We start from the raw sequence: 25,880 nt of genomic DNA on the forward strand, positions 1-25,880 counted from the left end.
CCTCCTTGCTTTCTTCTATTAAAGATTGTTGAGTGAAAGAGTAGCTCATATCTCTGCTTTGCTCTATGGTTTGGCTACTTTTCTCTCAAGCTGTCAAAATTTTGATTACCTGAAAGAAGTCATTAGATGTTTGCTGTGTGCGTTCTGATGCCAAGCTATGAAAAAGTTGAGTCCTAAGAGCAGAGGGGCACCTAGAGAAACCTCACAGCATAGTGTGCAAAATAAATCACTGTTTAAGTGCAGGCTTAATGTACAAAGAGGTGTTTGGTGGCTGATTCATGGAAAGAAGAACTTACAGCTGCATCCCACCTGCTACACCTCTATAATTGAATGGAACTGATGCTAAAAGAAAACTGGTCCAGCTGTTGTAACCGAAACATCCAACCTAGAACAGACTGAAAACTGTAGTCAGAATCACCTGTGACTGTCTTGACCGTATCCTCAGCAGAAGTTGATATGTCTCAGTGTGGCTGTCTGACTATGGATAGAAGTTAAAAAAAATGAAAATACCCAGTTTCAGAAATAAGTGAAAATGGAGGTATTTGCAGATCACCCTTTTGAGATGCAGGTGTAACAGGTTTGCTACAGGGAGTGAGGACAAAGAAGGACATTGCTGCTTGATGTGGTGGATTTTTTTCTTTTTCCAAAAAAAAGGGAGAAAAAAGACCCACCCACTACCAACAAAAAAGTATCAAATCTTGTTTGTGGGTGTTCTCCAAAAATCTCTGTGGCGTGGTTAAAATGTGGTCTGCAAGCACTGTTCTGAGGGCAGCCACAACTAACTCTTATCCTTGATTACAGGAGCTAACACCATAACCCCGTATTGTGTGTGTCAGCTCTGACAAGAATATTATATAGCACAGGCTGTTCAAAAAGATAAAAAATTTCTCACTAGAAACAACTTTTAAAAAGAACTGTTCCCTAATGTGAAACACTTATTTTCTGCTTCTCACAGTCCCAGTAGCTATTGGGGGTGTGTATTTAAAGTGCCTAAGTGGGTTCATGGCGGGGGGGAATAAAATACTTCCTGCGAATAAGAAACTAATATGGGTAACACGTGCCGTCTGCTCTGTTGCAGTAAAACCTGGATTGGATTTGTTAAACTGTTACTTGCATTGCCGTATGTTCTGCTTGCAGATAAGATTCCTGTCTGTTAAAACACTATGTGCTGTGGCTCTTGATTCTGCTAAACCTTCCTATTGCTTTGGGGTCTCATCTGATATGGGAAGTGTATGTGTTTGTGAAAGCATGTGTGTACGTATGTATGGATAACTTTGTGTTATGATTTAAAATACATGGGTTTCTCTTTTCTGGGAGTGGACTTTGATTATTATAGATTTACTGATTTAAAAGTGATCATGAGACTATACAGAAGAGCATATTGTCTTAATTGTCTGTTACAGATGATCAAGACAGTAAGACTGATTCTGTTGTATCTCCTGCCAAAAAGCAAGACCCAGTGCTGCTCCACCAGGAGATAAAGCAAGAAAATGTATCGGGAAAGAAGAAAGTCTCTGCAAAGAAGCAGAAAGTTGATAATGGTGAGAACAAAGACTGTGACTTAGTTCAGATAAACTTGACTATTAGACCTTTTTGCTATCTACGCTTTAGTTTCTCTTTCTTTGGAAAAGAAACTCATAGAAGAATAACTTTTAATTTGAAAAAGCAGGAATTCCAGGTAGGAAAGATCGTTCAGACTGAGATACTGTTTTTATTTTATGAACATCTGGTACCACTGAACATAGGATGATGCTGTGAACCTTTCTGAGCTCTTTTGGATCCAAACATCCACGCTTGAATTGAGGAGTAATGTGTTGACTTAGATGATAAGCTGAGCAGGCTCTGAGTTGCTCTGAGCAAGGCATGTCTGGAACTGCTGCAGTCATCTGCCCCAAACAAGACTGCAGTTTTTTTAGCCCGTTGCTTTGACCACGTTCCTCCCTTATTGTCCTTTTGTTAGCTAGTTGTTGCTCCAACATAAACTGTTCATCTTTGCTGTCAAGGCCTTTACTGTTCGTCACCCCTCATTCTCTGCCAAGATGCTGTTTCTTGTCTCCTCTTGGCTCAGTCTGCCTCTGTGTTTGTTTTTTTACAATGAATGCTGTTGTGCCTGTGGCTTTTGGGAAGACCGTGACCATGAAGTTCTGTGAGGCCACCTTGTTAGCTTCTCAAAACTCTTCTTTACTGGGACAGCTATGAAGAAGTTACCGGCTGATGGATGCTCCTGGAGTAGACAGTGTTGGTCACTGTTTCCTTTCTTCTTTGGTCAGGTCACCAGGGTCCAGATCAGTCATGGGCCCTGGTCAGACCAGGGTGGGGTTCCAAGCAGTGTAGGGTTCTTACATGTTGTAACAACTGAAACGCTTTCAAGTTATTCCTGGAAGAAACCTGCTGGTGGGGAACCTAGGATGTGAGTGTCTTTTATGGACGTTCTTGTGCTTTTCCTGATGCATCCGTTGCCCTTTTTTGAGGGGTCACTTTATGGACCACAAACTTGTCTGTATGTGGCAAATAAGTGTTAGTACCAGCTCAGGCAGCACTAAAGCGAAGCTGTCAGTGCTACATGGGAATAGCTCATCCATTATTTGAATGCAAGCTGTTGTCTTTTAAAGCCATCTCTCCAAAATGACAGAGCAAAAATTAGCTGCAGTGGGCATCCAGATTAACCAAGACAGTACTATGGGGATTTCAGATGTTACTGATGCTGTAAAATGTCTCAGTGATATTAAGTAGATTTTGAAAGGAGGGGAATAAAATGAGGAAGGGAAGTTAATGAGGAGAGGAAGGGAAAAGGTGAGGGTGGTAACTGGATTAGGTGGTGGATATTTCAGCTAGAGCAGAGCTCTCCTCACTTCTGAGCTTGCAGTGTACCTGCAGGTGTTTGCTGACTGCTTAAGTGGAAAGACTCTAGCAGGTGACACAAAAGGTCCATCTGGCCTATTCTGATCTCATTAGCAGCAGCCAGAATTCAAAAGTGTTTTATAACTGGCTCTCTGGCAGCCAGGAATGCTTATTTGTCTTGCACTGCTGTCTGAAACCTTGCATCCCACCCAATTCCTCCTCTCTCTGGTCTGCTGCGTGGCATCTGTTGTCCGTCAGCCCTTCAGTCTGGGGTGGCTGGGTCAGTGCGCTTTCCTGCTGTGGCATGGCTCTGTGCACAACATCTTGCATACTTCAGGCAGTGCAGACCAGCAGCTCAGAAGCTGGGCATACAGCAAATCCAGCTCTGCTGGCTGTATCTGTTGTCCCTGGTCTGTCGCTCTTCCGCTCCCCTCCCCTGCTTTTGTCTCGGCAGCGCAGGCTGAAAAGTTCTTTGGGCAGAGGCTGATTCTCACCACGTTTATGCAGTGCTGTGTGAATGGAGACCCGAGGTTGGTCAGTACCTCTGGGTACCTCTCTGAGTATTAATGATGCCTAAAGCCTGCGCTGACACATGAGCTATCTTCGTTAAGCGCAGTTGAGTCTGCATGTGAAATAAGCTTGATTGCTGTCCCTACTGCACATTCTGTCTAAATGGTTTTGTTCACAGATGATGTAATCTGGGTGAAAATGCTGGCAGTAAGGTGCCAGCTTTTAACAGAATAAGGACGGAAGACTTTACTATACTCACATTTCAGGGATGCTGAAAGATTTCATATGCAGCCACAACTAAAGCAGTCTCATTGATGCTATGTGCAACTTTCTCATTAAAGTGAAATGAAAGTCAAATGTAAAGGTTCTTCTCTGCTACTTTTTAAAATGCTAAAAGGCAGCTTTGGAAATAGAAATTTAATTGAAGCTATTAAATTACTATGCATTAGAGACCTTTATTTAATGAACTTACCTGAAGAGCTTTAATGAGTTAAGCTGTGAAGGATAATAGAAATAGAGAGTATAAATAACTATTGAGGCTAGAGATGCTTTAATCCAACTCTCTAATAAGTTATGCACCTTTTCTAAAAATGTTGATGTTAATTATTACAGAGCTTTAACCAGTCCTGTGGACTTTTGATTACAGTTTTGGTGGATGAACCTCTTATTCAAGCAACCACTTATATTCCTTTGATGGATAATTCTGATGCTGGTACTTTGGAAAAGCGAGAAGCTGTTGAAGTAGCAAAACAAAACGTGAATGAGGGGATCCAGAAGAGCAGTGGCAAGAAACTGAAGAATGAAACGGATAAAGGTGAGAGACTGATAATGCAGTTTGTCTGGCATAGCCTGCTTGCAAACCTGAACAGGGAAAACATGCTGTGTCTGTAGGGAGGGGGATCCTCTCTTATTTGCTAGGAAGAAGTGATTTGAGGAAAACATTTGTGGCTGCAGGACACTGTTCTTGTCTGTACTTGTTTCTCCTCTGTCTTTGGCACTGTTGAGAGGGCTTTGCGCCATCTGAATCCTTTTAATGCTGACTGTAGGCTTTTGTGTCCGCAGTGAGCAAATGGGTGATCACAGACCACACAGATGCACGCGAGCTAGTTTTACAGTAGATAGTTCAGGCATCGCTAACAGTGATGGACTCTGGAGCTTTCAGCAGGGGCTGTTGGAGTCTGCTTGGCACTAGGAGCGCAGCTTGTATGCTCTAGGGCTGTTCATGGAGCTAGCTGGGGCTGACCAGTCAGCGTATCTCTCTGCCACATGGAGGTACCTGAAGCAAATTGCCAGTGGAGGTAGTCTGGCAGTTTCCAGGAAGACTTTGAATTTTCCTTTCAATGCAATTGGAACTGGTTGGGACAGGGGAGCTTCTCTCATACTCTCTTGTCGAGGCCTGGAGTGATTCGTGAGCATTGTGTCCCACCCTGAAACTTTAAACAGGCCACTGACCTGCTCAAAGCATGCCAAAGTTACTGAGCTATGGGGTGAGACCCTCAAATTTGTGGGCAGCCAGAGAGGAGAAACCAAGTGACTGAGCAGTGGTTCCCTGCTCGGGTTTGTGCAGAAGGCTGGCTCTCCGACATTGTCTGCCTGGTCGCTCACTGCACTCTTTGGAACCTCTCTTCTTAGACTTCTCTTCTAGAATGCTCAGTTGAAAGCTTCCTGGCAATTCTTTGTGGTATCTGGATTGGATTCCCACTTGCTTGAGGCTCCTCTTGTGCTTCTAGCTCAATAGCTGTATATTACTGCCCTTGCAGCATCAAAGCCTCTCACGTGCACCCGTCCCCTCTCATTTCCTTTGCAAGCTGTAACCTTCTATATGAGCTCCTAATTCTCCTGTGTCAGCTGGGATTTGCCCTCCCAATATAGAAATCTTCCCCTATTCTAATTGTAAGCTTCTTGGATGCAAGGGCAAGGTATTCCTGTCTTCAGGGAGCGTAGGACTCAGGCTGGTCCAGGCCAAGCTGCTATAGACTCCCAGCTAACTGGGATGTGGTCTCAGGATTTTGGCATATTCCTGGTAACAGCATCATTGCTGATGTCAGTGCAGCAATGATGTGATCTGAAGTCTGTGGCCAAGGCAAAGTTGGATTTAGGACTAGAAGAGAGTGTGCTAGAATTTGTCAGCGCTTCCCCTCCCACCTCTCTGCACTCTGTTATTCAGTGGTTTATTTTTATGCTTGATAATTCCTCTTAGGGGCTTAGTATCACTACCACTTTCTTGTTCTTCATTTGTTTTTCAAACTCTGGAGAGGTTTGGGTTCGATGTGTTGGCTTGCTTTCAGTGGCATGTTTAGCACCTGTAGTGAGAGACATGGACCCTTCTCCATGAGCTTTGGGACACTTTCTGAACCAAGCATCACTTTTAAGCTTTTTCCTTTTTTCCCTCCAATCCCTTCACATGCTGTTGTGCACTGGTGAATATTGGACAGAGATACTGGATGCCTCAGCCTTGTGCTTCCATTTACTTAAGTTAGGGGGCCACCTAATGACCTACGTGTGTGTGCAGCCTGGTTTTCATATGAACAATGTTTTTTGTCCCTGTTAGAGCATAGTTCAGTCGAATTGTGTTTCTTTGTTTGTGTCTCTTTAAACACTCAGTCGGCCATTAAGAGGGATCTTACTGATTTATCTTTCTACTGCTGAACTCCTTCTGCAGCAGATCGTTTCCAAACTTGGACCGAGGGAATATTTTTCTGGTTTCCATATATTGTAATCAGAAATGTGCCAGTTTTTAAATTCATTACCTTGTCACTTGTATATTGCTTGTGGAGCCAGGCTGTCCTTTAAATTGATAGCTCAGTTTGAATTACTGTCATAATACACTAGAAAGGACTCTTCAAGTTTTCACATTTATGCTATATTTTCCTCCAAAATCTGTGTTATGCTTTGTCTTTTTGCTAGCAACACTATAAATGTTACCAACTGTACAAACAAAGCGGTGGGATTTTTTTCCCAAAACTATCAGCTGGCAGATTGTTATCGGATTTAAATTGGAGAGATGTTGTTCTTGCTGAATGTTCATGACCCCTTGTTTCTTGGCATTTCAGACTGAAATTAAATATAATGCATAATGATACCCCCATCACATGCTGTTTCGAGGCAAAATAAATAATTCTGTACGGAGTCCAAAGTAAATATATCCTCCCTTCTGTGTTGCAGAGAATGCCGAAGTGAAATTTAAAGACTTTGTAATGGCCATGAAGAATATGATCTTCACTGAAGATGAGGCCCGTTGCATAGTGGAGGTGTTAAAGGAAAAATCCAGTGCAATTCATGATGTCTTGCAAAAGGTGAATGACTGTGGGGGGGCAGGGAGAGAAGACTATTAAATAAGCAGAAATTGGAAGAGATGCTGTCAAATTAGCTATATCAATGTTCTGTTGTGATTTCTGCATTCTGTCTTTGGAAGACTTTTTCCAGCTGGTCTGTGCTTGCTTTGCATGAAGAAAACAGTTGTCAGATGTCTGTGTGCTGCCATCTGCCATCCCATGGGCTGGCTAGACAGGTTGATGGCTTTTGACCGCTCATAAAGAGCAGACATAACCATGCAGAATAAGATACATAATATAGGACTGCTGCTGCAGCTGACGCGCGTGTATTGGCATGGGGGAAGGCTATCTGGTGACTTTCAGGAGTGACCTTTCACAAATGGGTAAATAGGATAAACTATAGTAGAAATTAAGAAAAAGCTGCAGTGGCTGTGCACTTGATCAGCTAATCCTGTGTTTTGCAAGCCTCTCCATCTTAAGTCTATACGTTCTAGTCTCCTGACTTCTTTGGATATTTTTCATAGGATTGTAGGGCAATTGAGATTTGGAAGGGACCTCAGGGGGTTTGTAGTCCAACCTCCTACACAAAGCAGGGCCAGCTCTGAGGTCAGCCCAGGCTGCTCTGGGCTTCCTCCAGTCTGGCTTGAAACCTTCAGGGACTGAGACTAAACAACCCCTCTGGGCAACCTGTGCCAGTGCTTGGCAGTTCTTTTCTAATTTTTGTGTTAAGACAGAAGAGAATGGTGACCACCGATGTCTTACAAATATCTACTCCTCCCTCCCATGACTCATTATGATTGTCACTCTGTGCTTGTAACATCCTGTTTGTCACACTTGAAGTCTTGCAATTCTGTATTCTTCTGCAGATGTGGTACCAGAACAGAAATGCAGAACTGGGTATGTGTCAACTCAGTTAATGCAATATAGTAGCATATCCTACAATTTGTGTTGGAAGGGGCTTCAGGAGGTTGTGCAGTCCAACCGCCTGCTCACAACAGGTTCAACGTTGAATTTGGACCAAGTTGCTTAGGGATTTGTCCAGGTGGGTCTTGAAAAACCTCTGAGGACAGAGACTTCACGTTCTTTCTGGGCCCTTGTTTTAGTGCTTGACTGAAAACCCAATACTGGTAATACTTGCAATGGTATTGCCTGTTTTATTTGGAACAGTAGCCAGCTTACTGTATTTTTGCTTTTAAAGGAAGGTTTGGTGTTAGAGCTAAACCTGTAGGATCAAAATGGGTTCCTGGGTTTGTATACAACCAAAAAATGTAGGTTTCTGTAGATGGAAATGTGAATATTTTCCTATCTGTAGCTCATGCAAGACATTGACAGTGTGTTTTGTACTGCATACGTACACAATACCGCCAAAGGAGAACTTCCAAACAAATTCAGAGTGCATTTATGGGACTGACACTTCTTTGCTTCTTCAGTTATCAGAACTCATTGAGTGAAGTCTGAGCAAAAATGTCTAGAAATTTTGCCCCTTACTGCAATCAGTTCATTTTTAGGACTAGTATACAAGTGGCAGGACCGTGGGGATCGTTCCTCTAGTTCTGTTCACTGTATCACTGTATCTCTGAAACTTTGTGTATCAGTGTGCCAGCAGAAATGTAATTATGTCAACTGGACGCTCTCCTGTGAAGTGGAAGGAGAGACCAGATCAGCGTTCCTTTTTTCCCTTTGTAGCGAGATACTTCAAGAGATTAAGTTTGTTGGATTATAACCGCTTCGAGTGTGGGTTGGACCAGGTGATCTTGGAAGTCCCTTCCAACCTCAATTATTGAATGATTCAGCATCTCTGCATCTTTTTCCTTTATTTCTCTTAATGGCTGTTCTTTGTTTTCCCCAGTGCCACCAGAGTGTCTTTCTTCCAACGCGGAAGCACCTTAAGAGCCCATTTATTCTCTTAATTGGTTTCAGTGTGATTGAAAATGCATTTCCTTGTCTAATGAAATCGGCACTGCAGGATCCATTAACAGTAGAACTGGGTACTGGTGGTGCCATGTACACCATGCAGACCGACAATTTGGGGGCAGGAGGGAGTGTTTCTTCCTCTCAAGTTTGCTCTGTTGCCTGTTAGTGTGCTGTGCAAGTACTTCTGGCACGTATGATCATTTTTATGTACTTTTGCTGCAGGCCAGCAAGGCTGAGTCGGCTGCAGCTGTACATCAGCTACAAGACAAAGAAAAAATGCTCGCTGCGATGAAGGAGGAGGCAGCTGTTGCAAAGGAGCAGTGCAAGCAGCTAACCCAGGTAAATATAAAGACGTTCAGGCATAGAGCGAGCTGTGGGAGAGGAGCAGGGGCTTGTAGGACTAGCAGCCAGCAAATGCTGGTTTACTGAGCTTAGTATAAATTGAAAGGTGGAATTTTTTATATTGGGAAAGCTTACCAAGACACTGTGTTTGGTTTTATGATGCTATTAATGTATTTATGCAGAGTTATTTTCCAGTGATTTTTCTAGAGTTCATTTACTGAGACTTTTAAGCTGAGACTATTTTTCTTTTCAAAAGGTTACATAAAAGAACACTTCCTTCATGAGTATAGTATGGTTTTGTGGATGTAAATATTAAACACCTTTTCTGCATTGCAGCTTTAATTTGGTACATATTCTAGCATTCACATGCTTGTGTGCTTCTAGGCACAACAGTCATCACTTTTTGTCAAGAAGGAAGCTATAGAAAGTGTAGACTGCCTGCTTAGCCCCTAGTTGCAGCTCATATTGCTTTAGTCTTACAGGGTTGCTCACACACCACTGTCAAGACTAGATTATGAAACTTTTTTACGAAGATTTCAGAGGAAAGTAGTTACGGTAGAACAAGTAATTAGGCAGATACAGAGTGAATTGGAGACTTCTGGGGGGAGGATTCTTATGTTTTGGCTAGTTTGGAAGCACATGGCCATTAGGCTCAGGAAGGTCGTGTTGTGGGATGAGAGTTGGGCACAGAAAGCTGGGTGGCTAAAGATGTGAGCAGAGTGGCCGGAGGACACGGGAGTTGTGAGCCTTGGCAGATGAGAAGGGAAGAAGGGAGTGGGTATTGTGTGAGCTCCTTGCAGGGCACTGGTAGGTGTATATTTGCGGGTGGGATTGAGAGGTTTGGGATAATCAGTATGTAACGGTAGGGAGAAGGGACTTGTGTTTGGAAGAGGAAAACAAACTCTGGCTCAGGACTGCAGAATGAAAGCAGGGAGGTATCTGCTGCTGAAGAAGCAGAGGGAATGTATGAAGGAGCCTGGGTGTGGGGGAAGCTAATGTGTTTGGGGAAAAAACATCTGCAAAGTGGTGCTTGTGAAGGCAGGGCAGGAGCTGCGGAGAAGTAGGGGTCATCGGGGTTTTTGCCATCTGGATTGGGGGAGGGAAGGGAGAAGGAGAAATAAATGGGCATTTCTGAAAGCCGGGAGAAAATGGGTAAAACTAACATTGCTGCAGTGCTAAAGTATCAGGATAAACAAGGGAAAAAGCTCAGCTTGACTGACAAAAAGCTCTTATCTTCTAATTAACGTGTTTCTCTGAAAACGCTGCCAAAAGCTACAGAGGGACTTCAAGGTGCAGAGATGTTCCCGCAGGGGTGTTGATAAAGGTGATAACTGGAGAGGATAAATGAGAGCAAGAGGTGCCTGACCTCGGAGGTATTTGGCAAAACACAAGCTAGGTGAAAGTTAATCTTCCCAGGATCTCTGGCACTGCCTTGACAGGGTAGCTGGGTTAGTGAGGACTGCAGATGGATGGTGGAATTGGTGGAGGGGTAAAAGGAAGCTGCAGTATGTCCTCGTGCCCTTCTTTTTGTTGCATCTTAGGAGATGCAAATATAACATGGAGAAGGCTTTTGTGTCAAGCAGTTTACACTGTATTTGCAGAAGTGACTTCAAACTTTTGGTGTGACTCAAGTTCCTAAATGCCTCTGTGAACATGGGCTTGGGAGCTCGTGTCACTTCGTTCAGGGGGAGCAGCCTCCTGAAGCTACTAAGTTGGATCTGAAAGAGAGAATAGCTTTTATTTAAATTAAAATGTGGAAAAAAAGCTGTAATTACTCTGAAGAGATGGAGGGTATTCAGGCTAATAATTTAGAGCACTTAAATTATGTGTCAAGGCTCCCTGGCACTCTAAGGAACTGCGTGCTGTGCTGTGTAGCTGGAGACACCTGAAGCTCAGATGGTACAAATACGTCATTCTGCAATGGGAGCTTGCTGAAAGCTGCACTTTAATGGTTTTGCTTACTAAAGCAAGTACATTTATATTGCAGAGGAGCAGCTCTATGGATTTCTCAGGTGTCTAGGTTGAATTATGGGCTAATAAATGATTAATCTAAATATCAATGTGTATTTTCATTTGAAAGCTGTAATATGGCATCATGCTGGTTGGATCCGGAGCTTCTTTGGCTGTTGCTGGGTACTAATAGTCCATCTCCTCTGGCAAAAAGGTTGGCTTTCCAACCTGCTACAAAGCAATTATTTGCTCTAAAATGCTCCGTTGTTTCATCACAGTTCTTTACCTGCGTTCTTCAGTTTTGCTAACTTGGGATCAAAATCTAAGCTCTGCCCTGTGTGATATCCATGGTTTTAATTGTTAGGACTCTAATTTGGCCAAACTCGATAGAAATAAGGCTCCGGCTCTTCTGAGACAACAGAAGATCAGTGTTTAAACTAGCAAACCTCTTTTTAATAAATGTGAAATTACGCTGATCCTAAATCCTCATAAAGGTCCTGGAAGTTTGGTCAGGTCTAATGTTGTAGTTTCTCTGAGCAAAGATTGATGCTGACTTTGATTTGATGCACGCTTGCTATATTTTTAGTTATCTTAAAACACTGACTCTAGAAATGAGCAGTAGGTGATGACTTTCCCTTTTTCCTTTCACTCCCACCCAAGGAACTGGTTGCAGAAAAGGAGAGAAACAGCTTGCTTACAGCGAAAATGCGAGAGCGCATCAACACGCTAGAAAAGGAGCACGGCACTTTTCAGAGTAAAATACATGTTAGCTACCAAGAATCTCAGCAGATGAAGATAAAGGTAAATGCTTTACCAAAACTGTTCGAGTTGATGTTCATGCACAAGCAGATCAGTACTGAGAAATCATATCTTTAGTCAGGGTGCAGCATTTGTTTGCTCACACAGAAATTGGCTTCACTAGTTACCCTGAGCCTTGAATGCAGCGTGCTGGTAGCTGGTGGTGTAACACATCTGGATAACGATGGGAAACTTTGTGGCAGTTTCCTGACTTGAAAGAAGGACAAGGTATTCTCATAGGTGACTTTTGTAGTCTGTGAAAGACCACTGCTAGCTAGACAGCCTGTATCTCATCTAGTTACTTTTCCTTCCTGGTGTTCTGCTGAAATGTTACTCAAAGTGCAAAATCTAATTGGAATACTCAACTTGAGAGCCACTAATGCTGATGGTCATTTACCAGTTGATAAATTTCGTGTTTTAAATTATAGTACAGAGTGACAACATAGCATAATATACAAGAAATATCATTGCCTGGGAGAGTGCTTTGCTGAAAATATTTGAAGGGCTGACACTTGCATTTTTTTTTTTTTAAGACCCTTGTTACTCTCTCCTGAAGTTGTATTATAATGGAGTGACCTCAGAAGAGTTTGTTTCATCAGATTAAAAAGTTTAAGTTTTCTAAGAAAAATGGCCCCTCTTATACCAACTTGACTGGTGCTTAGGTTTCACATTCTAGTATTTTTTTCCTGTATAAATGTCACAGCACCAAGCCCAGCATGTGAGCTTTCCAGCTTTAATACTGTGTCTTCTGTCTTGGCACTTTGGAGCGTAGTGTGTCTGCAGTTTTGGAGCAGGACTCCAAAGGATAACATCCTTTGAACCTATATAGACAACTGCATAATGAGAGGGTCTTACTGCTGGCTGGGGAGGGTGAAGGAGATCTGGGCACGACTGAGTGGCTTTTGCAAACGCTGCTGTGTCAGGTAAAGCTGGAGAAAGGATGTGCAGAGGAACCAGTGCTCTGGTTCTGCTCCCCCTGCTGATATGCTCTAGCATTGCAGAGAAGCTGAAACTTAGTTGTCAAAGCTTCCAGTTATACAGGGTTTGTGCCCCTGCTTCTGTTGGAATCTTGTATATCTGTTGGCATAAAAAAAAAAAAAAGGCGGGGGGGACCCAACCCCAACAAATGTCCAAGGACCAGCTTGTTACGTGTGGTGGTGCTGAACTGGAGGTGGCTGCCCTACAAGGGACTGCTATCTCCTGCTGTGGTTGTTACACAAACATTTGTTTGGATTTTTTTTGTATACAAAATCCTCATTGGCGAGTCAGCCATTTGATGAAACTGGGTCTTGGAAATGGTGTCAGCCATATCTCCAAACTGGCACTGGTAGAAGAAGAAAGTATTAGAACTGTATGTGCTCGAGGATTTTCAAAGCAGACTGTTGGGCTGTAAGACCAGCTATGCTGTTGTCTACATATGCAGAGTCCATTTTTTCCCTTGGATCCTGTCTTTTGATTTTTGTTTGCACTATTCTGAAGCAGCCTTGGCTTATCGGGGCTTCTTTCTGCCTCAGTTTTTAACCATGTTGAAAATGCAATCGAAGCATATTATGCCTAAATAAAGGATCTATTTCATAATCTTGACTTCAGGATATTAGAAGAGGACTAGCCTTTTGTAGTTTACATGCTATAATCTGTGTATTGTTAGTTATTTTATACTTTTTCTGCTTTGTTTAAAGGCTCTGTAAACTTCTAATGTTAATTCACAGTACATTTATTTTATTTCCCTTTGGAAAAGGAATATATTGATATCCAGTTATTGACAGGTATCTAAAGTTATACAGCTGAGCAATCGGTATCCTAAGTAACACTTGTGTAGTCTTTTAAACAAACAAACAAAAAAGGTTGCCTTGATAAATAGGTTGATACACTGGTGTAAAAGGAAACCGGTGCTTTTATTTGAGCAAAAGGGTCTGAGTTGCACAGTTTAATTTAAGAGTGGGTGTGAGAGGAAGGATGTAAAGCTGCCCTTCTCCCAAAAAATCTGCTTAGTTTTATTTACTTAAACTATTGTGATATCTTATCTACTGTTACAAGTGCTTGGGTTTTTTATTGCTCCTTAGTTTAATCTTTTTTGGAATTGATCTTTCTTTCCCCATCAGTTCCAGCAGCTCCGTGAGCAGATGGAGGCAGAAATAAGCCACCTGAAGCAGGAAAACGGTATCCTGAGAGATGCTGTCAGTACTTCTACCAATCAAATGGAGAGCAAGTATGTTAGCAGTTACTCGGAGCTCTGTGTGTTTTTTAAGCCTTCCCTGAAGGGTTGTTCTGGCTTCTGCTCCTTTTGTTTCTATTTCCTTGGCTGTCTGTGAATTTGTGGTTAAACTATAGGAACACAGATATTTTGGGCTGGGGAGGTAGCTATTTGTATTTGCTTTCAAAACAGATAACTGTCTTTTATCAATTTGAAGCCTGAGCTTTTAGGGAGTGGGTGCTGAGGCTTTAACAGAAAGAAGTGCAGAAGTGCTCAGCCACAGTTGGTGTTTTTGGCAGGTTATGTATCCTTTCCTCGGGGACTTTAGGAGAGGTGCTGATGCTGGCCTTCTGGGAGAACACCACTCTAAGCTTATAAATCAGTCTTGCAATAAGAAAAAAATATCAGTGCCCTGCAGTTAATGATACCGCTGGGCTGGCACTTGGATTTATCTGCTGGTGTTGCAAATGTGTGCAGAAACAAAAAAGCATCTCAAGATTTTGTTTTTTGTGAGTTATGACTTAGGCTGCCCCTGAGTTGGCAGAGAGGATTGTACGTATTGTTGTAAAAGCTGAGCACCCTGGTAAGGTGTGTAGTCAGATGGGTGAATTGCTGCCAGTGGGCTTCTGCCTATAGAAAGCAAAACTGGCACTTTATTATGCTCTTGGATATTTGATTTGTTACTGTTGGAGACTAGAATGTCAAAGCCACTGTCAGGACCTGGAAAGCGCTCCGTATCTTCCTTTTCTGGCAGAGATGCTGCTTCTATATGGACCTTTCTGTTAATTGCTTTTGTGCTGCTGAGCACAGCTCAGCAGAGGTGTGTTCTGCTCCCTGCATGTGTTCTTCTGGGGCAGGTTGATATAATGAGCGCTCGGAGAAGGGTACTGGTACCCTGATTTTTAGGTGTCCTGTCTGTAGAAATGAAGCATCTCTTTGACAGTTATCTCAAAATCCTTAGTTCAGGCAAACTTAAGATAAAAGTAAAATGCTTTTATTTGCTTATACACAAAGGGGAGCCTTTTAAAATTCTTGCCTTGGGCTGTACAAATGCATCTTCTCTCCCTAAGTGAGAGAGTGCATCAGATATCTATTAACTTATGAAGGTAAGTCAAGGCCAGCAGGCAACGTATAGTCTGTAGAGATGCATGCAGTTAGTAGTCTAGGAGGAATAGTCTTGAGTGAGTTTGAGATCAATATTCCTTTATGGGAAGAGGAAAGGAATGTGAATTTCCATGTGAGACCTTTCCTTATGCTAAGCCTCTTTAGTTTATATAAGCCTGTCCAAATTATGCCCATCATCTTGCAAACATTTTAAAGGAACTGATGCTTGTGGCTTATTGCTGACCTTTTGTTTCTGACTCAGTGGGTTGTAGCTGCTGTGCTGTGCTGATGGCCAAGAGTACCTGACCCTTATCCCTTTCCTAGGATGAAGCAGTGTGGGGGAAAAAAAACCCAAACAAAAACCCACCCAGTACAGTCCTCTGGCTGCAAATATAGGACTTGGAGTTGATATTTGAGTAGCTGTTGTTATGGCCTATGCTTCTTGTAAAAAAAACTGTGAAAATGTTTATTTTTAGGCAGTCGGCTGAACTGAACAAACTGCGCCAGGATTACGCTAGGCTGGTGAATGAGCTGGGAGAAAAGAGCAGTAAGCTGCAGCAAGAGGAGCTCCAGAAGAAGAATGCGGAGCAGGCGGTTGCTCAGCTAAAGGTGACTTGGGTTTTCCCTGCCTGTCGAGTCGCACTCAAGGCTTTATTTATCTGAGCCAAGTTCTGAATCAGGTGGGATGTGAGGTGTGTGAGAATAGCTTCAGCTGTTGCCCTGGCCACTAAATGTCTCTGTCTTCTTCAGATGTGCAAGTGTCTATTTTCAGTTAGGCTGAGCCAGCCTATGGGTTTAATTTTTTTATTCAGTACTCTGGGTTTTGAGTGATTACAAACCTCCCTATGAAGTGAAATTTACCCTTCCAGGTAAGTATCTTTAAAAAACTTAACTGATAATGTTGGACTTTGCTTTCTATGAGTGTACAATTCCAGCAAGAGTTGATATTTCAAAGTTGTTCATCCAGATGGCATGGTCCTTGTGTGATTTTTTTTTTTTTTTCAAATTTGAAACTGCATGCTTTTGCTTAAATGTATGTTTAAATTTTTAAATAAATATACTTTTTTTTAAGAGTCAAAATGTAAATGGGACTGGTTTCTGGATGCATCTCTCTTTGGAAGAAAAGGTCTTTTGTATTAATTTTTTTCTTTTTTTTTTTTTTTTTTCAGAGGAGAAACCTAGTGGTTTTGGGTGAGAATGCCAGTACAGAGCTCATTACTTTTTTTCATATTTGCAATTAAGTCTTAGTTACCAGAAGTTCTCCCTGCCTTCTAGACCTGCCAGGTGGAGAGTTGGCATCTAGAGTTGAGACATGTTTTAATTACTAGATGCAGATTTATGTGATGCATCGTAGTCTGGCTTCTAGTGTTAATTCTGAACTTGCAGGGCAAAGATGCTACACTTTCATATTACAGAAACCATCCTGTTAAGAGCCTGTAATGGAATCCTGTTCACAATTTGCCTTTCAAATTAATAGGCTAAACTGCTCTAGGAGGAGGATTACAGGGCATTCTGTGTCTCTGATGTGCCCTAATGGAAACAAGAAACAATTTTACTTCATTGCCATATGTTTTGGGAATAGCATTGAAGAGATGCAGTCTGAATGTTTCAAAAATAAATTAAAGGTTAGACTTCTTTTCATCAGCTCTCTCTTTAATGTGAAGGTCCAGCAGCAGGAAGCAGAGAGAAGATGGGAAGAAATCCAGGCTTATCTCAGGAAAAGAACAGCAGAACACGAAGCAGCACAACAAGGCATGTATCACAAAATTCCCCAGTAATGCTTACTGCAGTGATTTGGCTGTTGCCATTTGTAAAAAAGGGCATTATTGAGTAAATGGCTTAAATAAAGCTCAGGTGAAGTCAGTACTACTTCAGCACCCTGGGGAAATAGTACGTTGTGATACCAGTTAATTTGAATGCTCATGAGAGAGCTGAACCTTGGCTTGCTGGGATGAGGCTTCTAATCAGCCTACCTGTTTACAGTGAAAATTATTTCCCCCAAAAGTTAAATATCTACTTCTGAATTGAAATCCTGACATTTCTGCTACAGATGTGCAGAATAAGCTTGTGGCCAAAGACAATGAAATCCAGAGCTTGCACAGTAAACTTACTGATACAATGGTGTCAAAACAGCAGCTGGAGCAGAGGATGTTGCAGTTAATGGAGGCTGAGCAAAAGAGAGCTACTGCGGAGGACTCCATGCAAATGCAGGTGCAGGTAGTATTGCTCAAGTATCTTAAGGGTTTGGTTTTTTCCTCCCACATTGTGCCTATGGAAACACAGTAATATCCTTGAAATGCTGCTTTAGTAAAGCTTTCCCACTGAGTAAAGAATGAGAAAACTGTGTGCCAGTCTATCACCTGGCAACTTATGAAGTGAGACCTTGTGTATGGTGCTGTGAGGAGGTCTGGGGCCATCTCAGACCTGAGAAGCACTCTGGGCAAGTCAGGGAAATGTGCTGACCCAGGCAATGTTCTAAGCTGTGAAATGATGCTATGGTCTGGGGAACACCCTGGAAGAGCAGCCATGTACCTTTGTGCGAGCTCTTCTGGAGTGATCTCTCTTTTGGCATCAAGTGGTGAGAGGCAGTGTGGACATATCTCTTGAGGGCTTCAAGGAAAACAAATGGTGTACGGTGGGGCAGGGAATATTTTTCTCTTGATACAGAACAGGTTCTTATGCTTCCACTCAAACTGGTTGATCTTAGTGGGGAGAAAAATAGTGTCTTTTAAAAGTGTCTGACATGTAAATGCTAAACTGTTCTTACTAACATAATCATGGCTAAGAGCTAATCCTAGCAAAAGTTGACTAGCTGCAGATCTCAGCCTGCTTTTCTTTCTGTGCTCTCTTACAAGGAGCTGATAGAGCAGAATGATGCTTTGAATGCTCAGCTTCAGAAGTTTCATTCACAAATGGCAGCCCAGGTACAGCATGTTCTCAGACTTTTTTTTGTAGTCATGAATTGTGAACTTTCATTAAAAGTCAGGTGTGTGGTTTTTTTTTTTTTTGGTAGCTGGGTATGAGATATGCAATGGTGAAAGCAAAGACTTGTTAGCATCCTCTTTTCTAATGTTTCTCAAACTGGTTTAAAACTTAAGCTTCTGCTGTCCTTTTGGGGGAAAAATCCACTTATTTCCTCCTGTAGTGGCTTTCATTTATAACCAAAGGGTAGAATACCTTTCTGAATGTTTATTTTCTGTAGCTTTGCATGTGTACAGTTCTGTCCTTCGGTTCTTTAGTCTTTTTGCAGTCTTTCTGTGAACCACCTGATCATGCTTTTCCTTGTGCATCAGGTTGAGAAAGCGTCAGAGTATATGGTAGCTCCCATATAAAGCTGTTTGTTCATTCCAGTGGCGATTTCTTTGCAGAAGGAAAAAAAACCCAAAAAACCAAACGAAAAACCCCAAAACCCCACCAAACTTGCACAATGCCTTTCTCAATTCTTTTAATCACCAAAATTTTAGTTCGACTAGTTTCTCTGAGAAATGATTTCTGTTGTAAACACTATGTAAAACCTCAGAGTCACTGAAGTTGCTTCCATGTAGAGGTACGTCATAGAAATCATCTCAGAAAGGCTGTAACTTCTGTGGGCACAAGTGGAGACTGTTCCTATGCAGTTGGGTACTGCGTTCTTTTAATCATGGATGTGCTTGATGTAGTTTGATTAAATTCTACATCAGACTGAAAACGTATCATCTGGCTTTGCTTGAAGTGCTTTAACCCATTAGGTGGGGAGAATAGCAAAGGAAGAGGCACTCTGAATTTACAACATCTTCATGACCTACTCCTCTCATCCTGGCCCTTTAAAAGGGCTTTGAAAATAAATCCCTAGGGAAATTTTACTTTTTAGCTCTGGGTTACCAAGGTGGCTGTTGGAAGGAGGTGTGTGCTTTCCCCACGTAGCCTCACTGGCCATGAAAATGCAGGGCAATTTTTCCACCACGGACAGTGGGTATGAAAATAGCACTTTGGGGAAGCGAGGTTGGACTGGAGACTGCTCTGGACGTGAGTGTTGATGAAACTGTTTTGGTCATTAAGGAGGTGCTCTGGGACTGGAACTATTTGTTCCCTTTGATTTTTTAATTTTTTTTCTTTTTTTCCCCTCTGTCTGATGCTGTTCTTTATGGTATGATCTGGATAAGGCAGTATAGGAATTGCAACAGGGTCCCATGGGCACAAGCTCTGCAAGATCCAGGATTTTGAGGGAGGGTAAGGCTGGATAAGGAGAACCATGTATGTGAAGCACAAAAGAACGTGGAAGTTCTGCCACAGCTGCCACCAAACTGGATGTGAAACAGTATGCAGAGGTCCCTTGATGCCTTGATAACCAAGAGTGATGGGTCTCCCCTGCCCCATTGTGGGTGGCAACATGGGAATAAGCTTTTTCCAGGGGGTAAAAATGCCACTTGCTGATTTTATGTTGCTGTTTCTGTTCTTAACACAAGTCCTGATGTACTGTGCAGGGTTTTCTTTTTTTAAGTTCGAGTTGTCAGCAGAATGTCCTGTAAAGCACTTAATCCTTTGGAGACAAGTGCTGATGATCCCTGTGGCTTGTTTGAATCTGATAAAGGGCAAATAAGTTGGTTCATTTTTCCCCTTCGTGTTGCCTTAGGCCAAAGGGGAAGGGACATTAGTATGTGCTGGTATTCCTTCAATGTTCCTTAGCCAGGAAATAGTTGGAAGTGTCCTGTGCCAGTTTAAAATAACTAGACAAATCTTATAAATGCTATTCCTGGCTCACTGTAGATGATGATTCTTCGACTTGCTTTACTTTCAGCTATTATTTTTTTTTTTTTTTCCTTCTGCAGACCTCAGCTTCAGTCCTGGCAGAAGAACTACACAAAGTGTGAGTGTTCATTTCCTCTGGTATTTGGGAGGTGTTACTGGCTTTTAACACATGCCACCTTTCTTCCACGCACGTGCAGTGCATATGGGAAGGACTGGTGAAGGAAACGTTGCTGTCTGTGCTTTTAACTTCTTAGCATGAGATTGACTTGGGAGCTGGGAAACCGCTTCCTGCGGATTTCCCTTCCGTGTCTGGCCTCAGATTTGGAGTCTGTTGTACGTGGCTCTATGTGCTAACACAGAAAGCGATGTCTCCTCTCTTGTTTACCACTGCCTATGTGCAGGGATCAGTACAGCGTGCAGGAATGTGCGTGACCATGAGAATTGTTAATATTTGGGCTATATGGCTGTGCCAGGAGATTTCTCCCTTTGGGAGATGGGGTAGTTGTTGTGTTTCAGAGCTGGAGAATGTCTCATAAATTTTTGGCAAGCAAACAGCACTTAAAACGGATGGAAAAGCTTTTGGACCCAAAGTGTACTGTCAGCAAGATTTAGAGTAGGAGCTGGACTTAAGGGCCAGCATGTATTTTGTGTTTAGCCTGATGCTTCATGTACCATTTCTATCCAAGACCTTTTAGTACTGATAGGTCGTCATTTCTCATTTGTGCAGGATTGCGGAAAAGGACAAACAGATAAAGCAGATGGAGGATTCGTTAGGCAATGAACATGCCAACTTAACCAGCAAAGAGGAAGAGCTCAAGGTATAATGAAATCATGTGTAAATGCCAGCTGATACAGGGAGAGGCTTGTTGGCTGTGTGTACAAAACGAAGCCCACAAGGCTGCTGCCTTTGGGTCTAAAACCAGCTCTTTCACCTACAAGTCTGCTGATTTTGCTCTTCTAGCCAAGGCCAATGCTTGATGCTGGGAAGCTGTTGATAAGAAAGCTTGAGGTTTTTCCTTGCTATTACCTCTAGAGTCCTTCAAAAAGTAACTTGAAATACTTTATGCTGGTGAGTTAACTTGCCTGAAATACTGTCTGTGTGCAAAGTGCAAATACATTTCTTTTTCTCCTTCCTTCAGGTTTTACAGAATATGAACCTATCCCTGAAATCAGAAGTACAGAAGTTACAGGCTCTGACAAATGAACAGGTAAAATAATTGTTACATTAAATATTTAATTTTACTCTCTTCCCAATACCTATTCTGTCATAAATGCAAATGCAGATCTGTTGGCTTTAAGTGAGCTGTGCTTAAGCACATTAAAGGTATGAGGCTACTGAATCAGGTTAATACGTGATGCCCTGGAGTTCTTACAGCTGGTGGGAGGCCTACTTCTTACCCTTCCTTCATCAGCAAAATCTTTCTTTCTTGGATATCCACGTTACTGAAGTGATTTGCTTGGTTGGTTTAGATTTGCAAGCATGCAGAGTGCAGGACACTTCACAGGAGTGAACACAACTGTGCTTGAATATGCAGTCCTGGGATTTGCATACAAGGGTCATAAGCATCCCTCTAAAAAACCCCAAGAGCACATCCCCCCACCTCGCCCTAGATATCTTTTTAGAACCAAACAAAATGCTGTCCCTCTGTTACTGCTATGTGGCCTGTTAGTTACAGAGGTGGAAATGAAGTGTTTAATTAGAGATAATCCTGGTTGTCAAATGAATCTCCTTCAGATCATCTTCCCTTTGCGTAATTGTATGCTTGCCTGGTATATATTGGTGTTTTAAAAGTGTGTGAGGACAAGCTTACCCCTTTCACTCTTGCTGGTGAGTCATGTGCTGAGAGGCCAAATGACTTGTTCTAGCTTTTTAATATTATGGAATGGAAGGTTGATTGAATCATGTGATGTATCCTAAGTCTTTGTTAATCCTCTTTATATCTAGGCTGCTGCTGCACATGAGCTGGAAAGGATGCAGAAAAGGTAAATAGCTCTGGGATTTGATAAACAATGTTTGTCAGTCTTTTATGTTCTTCTGAATCAGTGCTTTTTGTAAGACTTGGATGAGGAAACGTATTTAACTGTTCTGCTATGTCTCAGCATTCACATCAAAGATGACAAAATAAGAACTCTTGAAGATCAGCTTCGAGAAGAACTTGCTCAGATTTCAAACACAAAAGAAGAATTCAAGGTATGTTACAGAATAGCTATTCTTGTGCTTATTTACAGTAAATTTTCCAGACTTCAGAGGTTGCAGAGCAGTTCATACAATTGCATGTTGATTTGTAAAATAGAACTGACTTTCGGGTGTTAAGGTAAATTACAGTAATTCTGTTTGCAAGGCAATAGCAATGTGGGATGTCACAGTAGTAGCAACAAACTGTGCAGCAGAGGAAGAGATGGGGTAATGCAACTTAAGTGCGGTGTCTGCAGTTGTGAAGAGTGAGGTCTTTTGAAATCTGGAAGAGGAGATTGCTCAGTAAAAGCTATTATGGTTTTCCTGTGTTCCACCTTCTAATATGACTTTCAAGGCCTTGGTGTGAGCCTTTGTTGTTTGGATTATCATGGTGTAAAACTGCTTATTTTTGTCCTGTCATCTTCCAGATTGTTTCTCATGAGGCTGCAGCTAAATTGCCAAAGCTTTTGGTTCTGACATCTGGGGTCTGCACAGCAAAGCCGATACTTGTTTCTAGATGGTGTATGCAGAGAGCAACTTAACTCCTCCTTGCCCTTTGCCACCTTAGACTTTTTCTCCTGAACTTTAGGTGATAGAAATAGACCTGCTTCCCAAGAAAGGTGATGACTCCATCTTTTTGACTCCATCTTTCTAATTCCTTTAAACCCCATGATGGGTACTGCTGCTCTTCTGATGTTTCTGGTGAAAAGTCCCTCATTCTGAATCTCATAAGGTCAAGTTGGTAGGTTTACTAGTGAGGAACAGAGTGGGTGTGTAGTGGCAGAGGCAGCATGCTTTTGTAGAGGAAGCCACGACTCATGTGTCTCCTGGAGCTCTTTGAAGGTGTTAGCAAGCAAGTAGTAAACTTGATTCATGTATTGAAGTGGCACGTTCAAAGAGGTTTTGATGAGACTGCCTTGCAAGGCTCTGTAGTTCCTCTAAGCTGTCAGAGAATAAGGGGGAAGAAGTTTGCTCAATTAATGGAATAGGAAACAAAGTACAACTTCAGTTGATTTTTGTAATAAAGCTGTTGACTGAATCTTCAGTGAAGTGTGTGCTGGGTAATGGGTGTATAAACGGTCTGGAAAGGGGAGTGGGAAGAGGTGGCAGGCTTGAGTAAGTCGGCAAGTCTCAAATTAGTGACACTCTCAGGGCTTTCAGCATGGTGGAACACTTTAAAATGGCAGGTGAAGTTGTGAAAATGAATACGAGGAGGAATAATCTGAACTTCCTTTAGTGTGATGGTTTCTGTAGTAACTGTTACCCAGGAAAAAGGCCTTAGAGGTGTTGTGGATGGTTATGTGCTGAAATCAACTCAGTGCTAAGTAGTGGCAAAAATAATCGGGAGGCAATTCTAGCAGTTCTTAGGAAGTGAATAGAGAACTGAACGCAGATTGTCATCATTGTGAAACTGTGGAAATCCATAGTGTGCTCTCAGTATGAATATTACGTGCCCTTCTAGTCTCTTTTTCCTCCGGTCTTTGATCCCAAATGTAAGCCAGACCAGCTCTGTACTAAATGCTTCCACCTGAGGAAGTGCTGCTTTTTTTCCCATGCACATGAAAGAGGGAAAAGCCAGGTTCAAAACAGAGCAATTCTTTTAATCCTTGCCATTGCTGTCCCTTCCTGCTTGTGTTGTCCCTGTAAGGCTTTGGGTCTGAAGCACAGATCATGTGTCCTGCTTTTTACTGTTGTAAAGCATCAAGCGTGTGTGTTTGTTTTTGTTTTTTTTTTTTTTTAAAGACTTTGTAAAGCAAAAAGCAATAAAAGAGGAGGATTTTAAAATACATCTGAGGAATCCAGACAGGCAGCCTGTCTGCTGAGGGCTGCTGTGTCTGTTGTATGGAGCAGGAATGCTGGAGGGGGGCAAGGTCTGTGGTATGGTTGTTTGTCTTCCCGATACACCTCTTTCCAGCCTGTAGTTGGACCAAAGTGTGGGAGCTGCGCAAACCTCTCTGCTGCTGGACTGCCAGTTCCTTGCCATGCATCCTCAGTGATAAGGCAGCTGAAGAGAACTAGAGAGATGATCCTAGACCATTTGCTTCGCTAGATGAGTGTTTTGTAAGAGGCAGCTATCAAATCTTGACATGATGCTGATGCTGCATTAGGAGGAAAATGCAGTTTCTCTTGACTCTCACACTTGGTACTGTGTTTCCGCCAGGGAGTAAAGATCGTAACAGCTGAATTTCTCATGGGAACATAAGGACAAAAGTATTAATACAGAAAAGCAAGCAAGAAAGGGAAAGGACTGTTTGTAGTCTTGCAGCTTCCAAAGAACTCACTTTAACGACTTCTGTGCTATTTAATTACCTTATTGCCATTATGAAAATGCTGTAGTTACGGTTTGCAGTTCTGAACTGATACAATGCTTAAATTTCCTTCTAGGTTCTCAAGGATCAAAACACGGCTCTGCAAGCTGAAGTTCAAAAGCTGCAGACTCTCCTGTCTGAGCAGGTATAGCCAGTGTTTGCAGAGGTTGTATCGAATGTCTTCTGTTCTTTTTAACTTCTTAAGTATTTTTTTTCTTAAGCTGGACCTAGGCTGAGCTGGTTGGTGTCAAAGTCTATTGCTTTTTAGGTATTTGCTCTTCCATGGAGGGTTCAAGTAAGGCAGTTGTGAATGTCTTCTAGACCTAGTCAAGAGTGTCCAAACAAAATGTGAATTTTTTTCTCCCCTGAAGAATGCTAGCTTAACACAAGCAAGAACTTATTTCTGTAACCTCTCCCAGTTTTATTGGCAATTTTCTGGAATAAAAAAATCCCATGCACAACTAGCCCTTCCAGAGGAGAGGGCTCTTACTGCGCTGTGGAGAGACCAGAGTAAGATCTTTACCCTACTTTTCTTCCATCCTGGAACGAATTCTCAAACCAGTAGTAACCAAAGAATGGAATGGGAAAACTGTTTATATTGTGATGTCTTTTGTCCCTCATCTTCTATATTGTGGCCCATGGCAGACCTGCTGCAGCCAGTCTGACTGGTACTCACACAGGATGCTGCGGGTTCAAAGCTGTTGTGTTGCTCAGCCCCATCTCCTTTGCGAGTGTTGCCTGGGAGAGCTCTTGTGAACACCCCTGACTTTGTACCGTTGTGGCATGAGAGAACTTCCTGAGACACTGGAAAAAGACTTGCAGGACAGGAAACTTGCTTCCTTTTCTGCACTGGTGTCTGTTAGCGAGCAGCTTCCTTTCTTCTGGCAGAGAAACAGATTTGCAGCCTTATTCTCCTGGGTCTGGCTAATTTGGTGTCCTGTCTGGAATAGTGCGGCTGATTTTTCTTGGTAGCTGGCTTATGTTTCTCATTGTGGTTTCTCACAATGTGGTGTTGTTGAGAAACCATAAATGTTCTGCTGAGTGAGCCTCAGGTGGAGCTTGTGGTTTTGATAAATGCTCAAAAGAGGCAGATTTTTTAGGTACTGAGCTGGCTGCTATGTATTAGATGCTGCACAGTGCTTGACATGCTTGAAACTCCCTAGAACCACTGGGATCCTGTGTCCCACGGCATCTTGTTGCCAGAATTCCTGTAGTCCACCAGTGTAAAATCATCAAGGCATTTGGGCTGGATCTCTACCTCCCCTGAAAGACTGACATCTTTCAGGCATCAATATTAGACATATATGCCATGAGGACATTCTCCCCCTACTTTATTTCCCCTTCTGGATTAGTGTGGTAACTAAGCTTTTGGTTAAGTTGATGCTCTCCAGTTATTTCTGTTTTTAAAATCCCAAACCATTATTGATCCAATTAATGATCACCCTATTGTGTTTTTTTATAGGCAAACAAAGACTTGTTAGAGCAGATGGAAAGAAGGTAAGAAACTTTTCTCTTTTGAATTGGAGGCTAAAATACAGATCCAGTTTTGTTGGTAGCAAGGTTACTGTTGATAGCTAAACTGCCTTCAAAGGTTAACTCTCGTTTTCCTAATACTCACTTTTGACTCCTCAGCATGAGAGAGAGGGATGATAAAATCAAGACAGTTGAAGAGCTGCTTGAAGCAGGACTCATACAGGTGGCTAATAAAGAGGAGGAGCTGAAGGTAAAATCTCTCATTA

General features: G+C 42.3%; 1 protein-coding gene across 10 annotated transcripts in view; it reads left to right on the top strand.

Annotated features, from left to right (window-relative positions):
* KTN1 (kinectin 1) overlaps window positions 1-25,880 on the top strand; it is a 79,017-nt gene that overhangs the window by 25,274 nt on the left and 27,863 nt on the right. For 9 of the 10 annotated variants that reach the window (XM_030038323.2, XM_041129645.1, XM_041129646.1 and 6 more), the window contains exons 3-20: window positions 1,404-1,541; window positions 3,998-4,165; window positions 6,517-6,647; window positions 8,763-8,879; window positions 11,493-11,633; window positions 13,733-13,839; window positions 15,405-15,537; window positions 16,593-16,680; window positions 16,979-17,145; window positions 17,784-17,852; window positions 19,737-19,774; window positions 20,384-20,474; window positions 20,796-20,864; window positions 21,602-21,639; window positions 21,757-21,847; window positions 24,218-24,286; window positions 25,604-25,638; window positions 25,774-25,864. In XM_030038323.2, coding sequence (XP_029894183.1) covers window positions 1,404-1,541; window positions 3,998-4,165; window positions 6,517-6,647; window positions 8,763-8,879; window positions 11,493-11,633; window positions 13,733-13,839; window positions 15,405-15,537; window positions 16,593-16,680; window positions 16,979-17,145; window positions 17,784-17,852; window positions 19,737-19,774; window positions 20,384-20,474; window positions 20,796-20,864; window positions 21,602-21,639; window positions 21,757-21,847; window positions 24,218-24,286; window positions 25,604-25,638; window positions 25,774-25,864 — 1,781 coding nt within the window. The remainder of the gene's footprint in view (window positions 1-1,403; window positions 1,542-3,997; window positions 4,166-6,516; window positions 6,648-8,762; window positions 8,880-11,492; window positions 11,634-13,732; window positions 13,840-15,404; window positions 15,538-16,592; window positions 16,681-16,978; window positions 17,146-17,783; window positions 17,853-19,736; window positions 19,775-20,383; window positions 20,475-20,795; window positions 20,865-21,601; window positions 21,640-21,756; window positions 21,848-24,217; window positions 24,287-25,603; window positions 25,639-25,773; window positions 25,865-25,880) is intronic. The other variant, XM_041129644.1, reaches the window with a different exon arrangement.

The sequence above is a fragment of the Aquila chrysaetos genome, chromosome 2 (genome assembly GCF_900496995.4).
Source record: "Aquila chrysaetos chrysaetos chromosome 2, bAquChr1.4, whole genome shotgun sequence".
NCBI classification, from domain to species: domain Eukaryota; kingdom Metazoa; phylum Chordata; class Aves; order Accipitriformes; family Accipitridae; genus Aquila; species Aquila chrysaetos.